The sequence below is a fragment of the Haplochromis burtoni genome, unplaced genomic scaffold (assembly GCF_018398535.1).
Source record: "Haplochromis burtoni strain Fernald_Lab_line unplaced genomic scaffold, NCSU_Asbu1 Contig_51, whole genome shotgun sequence".
Classification (NCBI taxonomy): Eukaryota; Metazoa; Chordata; class Actinopteri; order Cichliformes; family Cichlidae; genus Haplochromis; species Haplochromis burtoni.
In genome coordinates this window covers 1,832,824-1,843,543 of record NW_024582412.1, presented here as the reverse complement: position 1 = coordinate 1,843,543, position 10,720 = coordinate 1,832,824, and the positions used below count along the sequence as shown (strand labels likewise).

At 37.7% G+C, this 10,720-nt stretch overlaps 1 protein-coding gene across 1 annotated transcript; it reads left to right on the top strand.

Annotated features, from left to right (window-relative positions):
• Positions 1 to 1,756: 1,756 nt before the first annotated feature.
• spp1 (secreted phosphoprotein 1) lies at positions 1,757 to 8,920 on the top strand. The gene is made up of 8 exons (XM_005921681.3): positions 1,757 to 1,888; positions 5,314 to 5,383; positions 5,508 to 5,546; positions 5,624 to 5,698; positions 6,568 to 6,630; positions 6,729 to 6,860; positions 7,108 to 7,455; positions 7,615 to 8,920. The coding sequence occupies exons 2-8, from the start codon at positions 5,330 to 5,332 to the stop codon at positions 8,029 to 8,031; spliced, it is 1,128 nt and encodes a 375-aa protein (XP_005921743.1). The 5' UTR covers positions 1,757 to 1,888; positions 5,314 to 5,329; the 3' UTR covers positions 8,032 to 8,920.
• Positions 8,921 to 10,720: the final 1,800 nt, after the last annotated feature.

Genomic DNA, 10,720 nt, shown 5'->3' with positions numbered 1-10,720 from the left:
AGTAGCTAAAACTCACTATATCAGCACCAATCTGATTGCCAGTTCAACATATAATATTCAATTCATTTGAATTTTGGTTGTTTAACCCAGTATATATATATATAATTTTTTTTTACTTAAAAGTATATACTTACACTGTTAGACACAAACAGAAAGCATGGAAAAAGAATATAGACTTGGAACTAATAGAAGCAAAAGGACGATATGTTGATTTTTGCAGTGATGATTTAATTGGGAAATTTGGGATGTAAAAACACAATTATTCAGAAATCTAAAATGCTACAAAGTTATTTAGGAATTTATATAGAAGTAACATAATTGAATACAAAGTAGATCTGCTAAAAATGGCATGATCTCTGTTATTTACATTAGTCTCCAAGCACACAGGCCTAGAGACTATTCAGTGGACCATTCAAATACTCCCCCAGTTAATCACTAAGCAGCAGTAAAACTGTGAAGATGTAAAACAAAAAACAAGACCGTTTGGCTTCAAAGGAAAAGTTGCATCTTTGGAAACCTTTATTTTAAAGGTAACCAACTCTCTGGTTTGTGTTTGTAGACATTAATGTCTTCTGAGCAACAACAGCAATCACAAGATTTGGTGACCGCTTTGTGGCCAATTTAATCTGGTGCCTACCAGAAACCTTCAGGACTTGACCTAATGAGTGGACTTCACCAAAGGGTTGCTGACCAGTCTTTAGGTCTATGTGACTGAATAGGTTGCACTCTACTAGGATAGTTTTTTGTAGGAAATCCAACAAAAAGAGCACTGCATTAACCTAGTCTACTTGAAATAAAAGCAAACATTATTTCAGTTCTGTGCGTACTGACCTCCTTTTGGATTCAGAATCAAGTGACTACAAGATCATCCTCATATTGTAAATTTAGACAAGTTTTGCAAAGCCTACAAGCTACTAAGACCTTAGAACTCCTAAGATGGTAAACATGAGATACTGTGTATTTTGTCATAGATTGTTCTGACACTGTAAATTGTGCACAAAAGTGGAGCTTATGAAACATCACAAACATATGAAAATCCCATGGTTCCAGCTTTTAAAATATATTAAATACAACTTTGTTGTTGTTACTGTTATTGGAAATATAAATTATTTATATTTAATGATAACAATGTTAAAAAAATTTCCTTTATGCATTATGCCACTAAATGTTCTCCCTTTTGCTTTAGGCAGTTATCAGTCAGGTTTAGTTCTAACACAAAAATGTCTGCATACACAAAGAAGGAAAAAACTAGCACCTTTTGTTTGACAGTTTAAGACAAATCAAATTGTTGATTATTCACAGAGACCTCAGTCAGATGATTTTGTTCTGTCTGTAAGGAAGCTGAATCACTGTCATGCCACCTACCACTATATGCTGCTGTTTTTAACCCAGAGCTTGTTACTACATGTTCTTAAATTAACTTACACACATAGTGAGCTTGTGTGTGTGTGTGTGTGTGTGTGTGTGTGTGTGTGTGTGTGTGTGTGTGTGAAAGAGAGAGGCAAAAAAACAAAAACAAAACGCATTCATATGCTTCTGTCTGGGTTTCAAATGTCTGCATGCCTTTATCCACGTATTTGTCTTGTGTTCTGTTTGTGTGTCTGTGTGTATTTGCCCCCGACACCACCACAGCACACCACCAACCACAGGAAGAGTGGGAGAGAGAGGAGAGGTGGACACCATGGAGCGGTTAACCTCATGACATCACAAGTGCTGAGATGATTGGCTGCTGCCAGAGGCTGGAAGGTTTATAAGCCAGCCGGTAGCCCTACTTTCAGCAGCATCATCACGGTGAAGCAAACCCAGGAGATAAACTAAAGACAAATCACGTCTCTGTGTTTCTGCTGCAGCCGCTGAACCCCTGAAGCTTCCCTCAACTGCAGACAAGGTCAGAATGAATTCATGACAAATTAACATTATATGTAATATATGAAGTTCTTGTCTGGTGTTTGCATTCTTAATGTCATGGTTAGAGGTGGGAAACTAGCTTAATGTTTATACAAGCTCCTGAAAATGTGCTTTTTTTTTTAGCTTGAAGAATCTATCATTACAATGTGGAAATGTGATTATCAGGTCCTTGACTATATCTGCTGCACTCTCTAGTGCATGACCAAAAGAATGTACACAGTCCTTTCCTGACTTTAGTGTCCCCACATTCTTAATGATACAGCACTTAGCTATACTTTTGAAAACAATGTGCTACCTGCTGCATTTTGCAGAAGACTTTCCTAGCTTTAAAATGTCAAAAAGACTCATAAAGAAACATTTTTCCTAGTCTGATATTTAAAAACTGACCGACTGGTACAGAACCCAATCCTTTATGAGAAAGTCCTCTACACGTCATCATCTAACACCAGTGTTGTACATAACAAATAAATGTTACAATGAGAGCAAATCGTCGTAGCAAAGCCAGAAATCATGTGGAAAGTTTTAAGCAAAAAGCATAGAGCAGTTGGAACAGTTAGAGCAGCAAATTAAAGCTTGTTTTTGTTTTTAAACTATCACACTTGATGAACCGTGTAGGTGTCCACATACTTTTGCATATGTATAGGATCTCTTTTAAAGAAATTTGTTTGTAAATGACATTTTTTTTTATTTTATGATTTTTAATTTCACTATTTTCCCCATAATTAAGCACTAAATGTTAAAGTTTTTGAATAGTTTTAAAAGGCAAATGTCTTTTATTTAGCAAATAAAAAACAAAAAAATAAATTTGTAATGTAATGGTGTAAATAGCCCTTTCTTTGGAAGAAAGAGAGACTTCTAACAAAATCAATCTTAGCTTTTTTTTTTTATTATTCATATTGAAATGACCTTCTCAGGAATTTAAATCAATGCAGAGCAAATTGATAATAAACCCACAAGAGAGTTTGGTTATCCGCTGTGGAGTTTATTGCAGTATCTTATGAGAGTTTGAATTACTGTCTGTGATTGGTTTGAGTCTGTGCAGCTGTTTGATTGGTTTGCCACCAGGGATAGGAAGAGGAAGCTGTGGGCACCAGGAAACCAACTCAGTGTTGACTAGTGATGCTGACAACACGCATACCCACAACAATGCACTGCCAGCTTAAATTTTTGCTGTTAAATATATTTTTGTCAGATATAAATTTAAAAAAACAAAATCCAAATATTTGTCTCTGCTTCCGCTCAATCTTCTGCTTTTCTTACACATAAATTGATTAATCACTAAGCATATTTTAGTCTGGTTCGATCTTCAAAGAATAATCTGTGTAACTAGATTCAGGATCTTTTACTTCAACCAATGAAAACTGTTTACCACAGACAGTTTTGAATGATGGATGGACAAATTGAGACCTGAAAAAAGTCCTTAGCAATACAGACTGGGGGAAATTAAGAGACTCCTGTCAGCCCTCTTGCACTGATAATCTTCTTCACTCTGAATATTTCTTCATTCCAACTTCCTTGCTGCTATAAATCCTGGGTAAACATTTTCAAGTAAAAAGAGGATAGCTTATCTAAAATTCACAGCTGCTTCCTGGTATACTTTCACATGTTTTTTTAGGGTGCTTAAGAAAAAAGCATTGTAAGTTAATGCAATATTAGATGGACAAGTGTTTAATTAAACCCAGTTTGTCTCTGAGATGCTAAAAGTTCAACAAAAGAGTGACTTGTTTGAAAAAAGTACCAGTCACCGGTAACCTGCACCAACCCAAAGAAAAACGCTATGGTTTCAGAGCTCACACAGCATGTAACTTCCTATAAAACCACAATGTGTGTTGTTTTTTTAAATTGTTGGTTTTAATTTAATAAATAAGATAGATGAAACATGTAAATTGCCTTTAAAATTGCTGGCTGATTGGTTACAATTAACCCTGCTTCGACTCTTTATGCTAAACTAACTCTTAGCATCACTTGAGTGTACAGTTCTAAGAGCAGTATCAAACCTCCTAACCACGACAGCAATAAAGCTAAACCCAACACCTAACCTAATCTTAACCAGAAAACCAATTCTGAAATCCTAAAAAAAGCTATTTGTAAAAGTGAAGTAAAAATCAAACTGTCCTTACTTTAAAGGTCTAAAGCAGTGGTCCTCACCAAGATAGAAAAACAAGAACAATACACACACTTAAAGTTACTTCCATTCCACATGTGCATGTGTGGTTGCTTTTCATGCAAAATCAGCACTTATTTCCCAAGCAGCCCAAGTTAGACCCAGAAAGGACAGAACAAAAATGTCCATGCTTTCAAGGTCTGAAACATAATCCTCACACAGTGCAATATGCAAAAATACACGCATACACAGCTACAATTACTGCCACCATACATATGAGGTTGTTTTAACTTAGTCCTGAAATCAGTCCAGACAATAAAGAACAAAATGTCTTTATTATACTTTATTCTCTAGGTTTAAGGTTAAAACTTGCTCTCATAAAGAATGAAAAAATGCATGCTCGCATACAGCGACAGAGACATCTGACATTATGCAGTTGCGCTGTGGCTTTCCATTTATAACTTAGTGAATTACACACTATAGGAAAAGTCCATCATTAAAGATAAGCACTTAGACTGTTCCTCCCACAGCAAACACCAACATTAAAGCTTGTTAAAGAACATGATGAGAAAAGAGAAGAAGGAACTAAAAGACATGAACAAAGACAAAACAACAATGAAATAAACCCACTAACAAAATGATTCACATTGTTGCATTGGCTGTGCTTTATTTTTTGGCTCAGCCCATGTACAACAACCACCCTGCTACTGAAAAGTGTTTATTGAGCCTTGACTGAAAATAGTCCTCTACAAAAACACAAAAAGCATCACAGAATAATTCATAGTATTGCAAACTAGACTCAGGCAGTAGAAAATCAAACAAAGTCATTTTTCTAAAAACATTCTCGAACAAAATGAATCTCCTTCTAAATGGTACCTGTTATTTTTCTCCTGTCTTTTTTTTTGGGCCCCAAATTAGTTATGAACCGCCTGCTCATAGTTTGAAAAACCGTGCTTCATGCTGATGCGATTTTCCTGCTGTGATGACAGAGAAAATGTTTTACTGTATCGAACTGAGTTGTCAAAGGCACATAGCTCTCTTTAGCTCTGTAATTAAGGCCTTAATGACTCCCTGGGACATACCAAGGACGGTTAACAGTCATGTGACTGTACAGCCTCCGCTTTTAGGAAGGAATCTGGGTGAGAGGCTGACATGTCATTGTGTTTCCTGTGAAGTTATGGCTTTCAGACGAGTATTTTGGTGCCGAGCGCTGTGTATCATGATTATGATTTATTGTTTTATTGTGATGTTTTATTGTGTGACTTCAAGCTGCGTTTTTTCTGGCTTTCTCCTCCAACCAGGCATCAAACTGAGACAATGAAAGTGGCTGTTGTGTTTGTTCTGCTCTTTGCCACAGTTCTCTGCCGGCCGGTGAGACACTTTTGTCAAATCAAAACTACACCCAGATTAAAAATAGATAAATTAACTGAGAACATAACATGTTTTATCATGCCATTTTGTCATAAATTTCACTCTGGTCCCTTTGTTTTTCTAGGCGAGAAAACTTTCCAGTTCAGAGAGCTCTGAGGAAGTGGTAAGTATTCCAAGAGAGGCCGGTGGGAGGTGGTGAGAGAAAGAATGAGACATCCATGGTGTTTTTCTCTTCCACAGGTGAGACGACCAAAACCTCCAGCACTCAGAAAACAGGCGCCTGTGGTTCTTAAGGCTCGTCCCCCACCTGTGCAGGTAAAATATTCATTTTTTGTGTCCATTTATCATTTTGTCAGTTTGCTCTCCTCTCATTCTTTCTTCTCTCTTATCTTCCCTCCAGTATCTTCTCCTTATTTTGTCCTTGCAGTAATGGTTCTCCTCTAATTCTCTGCTGTCTGGGCTGTCAGCCACTTTCACCTACTCACTTAAATCTCACAAGGCACATATGTGATATCTGATAACAAAACCTATTCAAAGTACTGTTTTATGGGAATTCAACAATATTTTACTACATGTTTTATTGTTACATCACAAAAATATAGTAAAAGTGTACAAGTATAATCAGGCAAAAGTCAGAGTAAGGCAGAAAAGTGATCAGCTAATTATTAAAGTTTAATAACTGCACAAACACAATTACCAGAAGGCCAAATAGGTAGATTTAAAATGCTTTTTTTGATTGGCTAAAAGTCAAATCCTCAAAAATTGTTCAAAGTAATGTGAACAATGTAAATTATAAAAGTGACGGTACAATATCTTGGACACACCAATATGTTAACATGAGGCAAAGCATCATATTTTTAGATGCACTTCATCTGTGGCTATGTGCTACTGGTAGCTGGAGTTTAGTGAGACTACGGGTAAAATCTTTGTTATACAGAGCAGAGAAAAGCAGGAGAACTAGGATTTTTAAACTTGTAGTTCAATATCTCATTATGATTTTAGCTGCGAAGTGGAGATGCAACCTTTAAATAATCTCCTCTAACTGGGTTCAGCTTAAAGTACAAATTTTATAAAAGCAATGAAAGAAAACTAAAGGACGATTTCAAAGATTGTTTCTTCCAAAGAAAGGACTCTTTACAGCAATGATGATTAATCACATTCATTGCACGTCTCCCATCTCGCAGAATGTTGTAGCAGCCGCGGCTGCTGGTTCAGATGAGAGCGCAGAGACTTCAGAAGAGGAGGAGGTGAGAGATGAGCAGCAGAGGTCAAAACAGTGATCATTTATGTTACAATGCATTTATTGTTAAACTCTTATAACATTGTGTTTTAATGGTTGTTGCAGCATCAGCAGCAGGTGGCAGCCGAGGCGCTACCTGAAGTCAAATCTGTCGTCACAGACACAACTTCAGATTCGCCCTCTGTTAACAACCAGGACAATGAAGACGGTGATGATGATGATGAAGCAGAGGAGAGTGTGAGTAGAAATGTCCTGTGAAAACCTTTTCATTACTTCTTTAAATAACAGGAATTTATTATTTCAAACAATTAGTCTCATGTGTGTCACATTTCTCAAGCTTAAGTTTAGATATTTGTGTCAATAAAAATTTTAGATATAAAATGTATTTTAGCCATGCCGATGAAGATATGAGTCATGGACAATTTAAACTAAACTACTAGAAAATCAGTAGGAATTTTTGCCAACTTCTATATCTTGTCTACAGGAAACAGAGGAGGAAGAGGAGGAGGAAGATGAATCCAGCGACAGCTCAGAGTCTGGTGAGTCCTCCACGCCTGCTCCTTCTACAGTAGCCCCTGTGGTTGTCACAGAGACACCGGCCCCTGAGCCGACTGATGAGCCCATTGTGGCCACCGTCGTCACCGATACAGCCCGCGGTGACAACCTGGGAGGCTACCCCAGCGAGTACAAGTCCACCGTTTATGTGGAGGAAAAATCCTACCACAAGGCTCCCGGGCCCTACAAGTCCTATGAGTTTGAGGACACAGGAAAGAAGACAGCCTATTCAATGACCGGCGGCAATGAGGTGGAGAAGCTGCCAAAGGTGTATAAGGTACAGTTAGCTTTATCAATTTCTGAAAGACTGAACCAGAATTGGTCCTTAAAGTTAGCAGAATCCCTAACCCTCATTTCCGATTACTGCATTAAAAGGTTAAAATATAATGTTGATAAATATGCAAACTAACCCTCACATCTCTCCTTTGACCTCTAGACTATTTATGTCAACTCTGAACTCCTGGAGGAAGACACCAGCACCCCTGAGGTGGAGAGCCAGGGTCTGGATGCGTCCTCTGGCACATCTCAGGATCCGGACCCCCGCCAGGCCGATCTGGCAGAGGAAGAGGAGAGCACCAGCACCAGTGACCCTACCACCAGCGAGAGTGAAAGCAGCAGCACCCCAGAGGAAGAAGAGGAGGAGGAGGAAGAGGAGAGCGCCAGCACCACCAGCGATAGCACCAGCCAGGAGGCCGAAGACGAGGAGAGCCAGAGCAGCGAGGAGGCTACAGCCACACCTGGAGCTGCTGACGCTGACTCCGATGAGAGTGACAGCACTGAGAGTGACTCTGATGAGGAAGGGGCAGCACCTGACACCACCACTGACATCCCGGCAGTTATCACTGCCAAATAAGCCCATCTAGGAAATAGAGTGGGCGGTGGTGTCCGAATCACATAATGTGTGCACACTGCATCCATGTGCAAAGAGCCCCCTCCCGAGCCCTTTTCCCCTGCAAGGTCCAATAGGGATGACCAAGGCTGAATTATTATTGACTCATGTTTTCAGCTGATATTTCCATGAAAATCTGTGCATCATCTAACAAAGCACATGTGTTTTGCTCTCTAGGGTTTTGGCTAAATAAACCATTAACGCCTTTATCCTGTGGTCCTTGTAAATCTCATCTTTGATCCAGTAGGGGAAAAGAAGTTAATTGAAATTTAAAAATGACGACTGCTACCTGTAACAGGAGGTTGACCGACCTCATGATCTTTGCCCCTTCCTCTTCTCCCTTCTCTTCCAGCAGGGTACAAGGTCAAAACTGATAAAGAACAAAAACGCTGACAAAGTTGAGTCCTCTTGTCTACACTAGCACAAAACTGCCATTTACTATTAATTAATAACTGCAATACGCAAACATACAAAGTTCTTATGCTTAATAAATAAATGCAAATGCACATTTTATATTTAAATACATTTGTAATACTTGTAATCATTTTGAAAATAATCAAATTTAAAACTGACATTAAGTCACACATTTGCTGCCAGTGTGGCTTAGCTTTTTTGCTCGCTAACATTACATTTTGCTGGTGTAGATAAAAGGATCCAGGCAAAGAACAAAAAAATTCTTCTATTACAGGGTTCAATCAGATATAGATACAGTACACACATACAGACAACACAGCCCTGTTTATTTGCACAGTTGCTACCTACACTACATGTTGTTTGTCCCATGTTGTTTACTGTAATGTACCATAATGTACCATTTCTAAAATATTAATAAAGTTCTTTTTCATAAAAAAAACCCCATCTTGGTTGTGTAAGCATAAACACTATTCTGAAGTTTACCGCATAGTCCTGTAAAAATGTTTACACAAGACTATGTGGTGAAAAACTAACTACACGCCACGTAATTCAGTAGCTTGCAGAACTAGCATTAGCAGCAATAACTTCAAGTAATGATTTTATATATGACTTGATCAGTATCTCACATCATTTCCCCCCCACACTTGATCCAGTTTATTTAAGGTTGCAGGCATTCATTTATGCACAGCTCTGTTGAGGTCCTGTGGCTACAAAACAAACCCAAATCATCACACTTCCACCGCCATGCTTGACAGCTAGTATGAGGTCTTTGTTTTGATATGCTGCGTTTGGTTTTCACCAAATGTGGCGCTGTGGATTCTGGCTGTGGATATGGATTTGCAAAACATCTTTGCTTCACCAAAGGACATTGTTCTAGAAGTTCAATTTGATTCAGTTCAATTCAATAATATTAAATAATGGTAAATCACATACAAGGTCATCTCAGGGCACTTTATATTATTATATTGTAAGGTACTGGCCCCACAACAATATAGACGCGACCCCAACAATCAGAAGATCCCTATGAGCAAACAATTTGAAGTCTTTTACACATGATTGCTATGTTGCTAAATACAGTAAGCAAGGCAACAGTGATATAGAGAAATACAAAATTATTAAAGTGGAGAAAAGTAGAGATCGTAAACAACTGAAAGGTTTGGTAGACTTGTATCCAGCCATTTAAAAAAAAGTTTAAAGGGAACAATCTTAACAATTAATGTCACTCATGTCTGTGTGGTAACTTTGATGCTGGAGCCTAACAAGTACTGAAAAATATTCTCATAAACAAGGGAATCTGAACAGCTGACTCTTTCAGTCAAATTGGAAGCAAAACTACACAAACCACAATACTGCTCAACTTTAATCTCAAATGTTAATGGGTTATAAATTTTTTTAATGGGTAATATAAAAAATATATATTAAAAAATAGGTTATATAATTTCTCCTCATGCAATATTTATGATTCAAGAGAGAAATTAGCTATAGTACTAATCCTTGAATGGTGGGCCTTACTCCCTGGTGGGCTATGAAACATACATTTTTCTTCCCCACAATAACAATAAACCAGTAAACAACTGGAAAATTATAAGTTAAAAGTGTTTATGTATTATTTGTAAAATCAATACATAATTCAGCTAGTGTGTGATTGTGATTTTTGGTACTGAAGTCAAGTTTTGTTAATTTCCCCGTTTCTTTAAAAGTTAAATCATGAGGTCAAAGCCTGGCCCAGAATGAACCCTGGCACAATGTATAGGCTGAATCTAAAAGACTGTTTGCCCAGACTTCGCCTTCCATTCTGTTTATGTTCTACTGTCTGTCAAATGCGTAATACACACATTTAAACACATGTGCAGACACATAAATGCAGACGTTAGACAGATTGCAGAGTATAATCAGTTCTCCCAGACTGCAGCAGTGAAGATCCTCAGGCAAAAAGACAAGAAAATTAAAAATAAAGTAAAGTGTGATGCTGTGCTTCTCAAGACTGTGAGCTGCATGATGTTGAGAAATGTACAGTGCAATACTGAAACAACATATCTTATTATGCATTTGATATGTCATGCCCCGAGCATATGCAGGACTGAAAACAAAGAAATGTGCTCTTTAAAAAGAACCCTGATTACAAATATATTTGTAGTTTCAATTTCATGTAACCTTAATGACTAGACTTGTGCTTACTTTTGGTCTCATGAATTTTGTATAGATTCGAATATTAATTTATTTTGTCTATTAAGTTGTG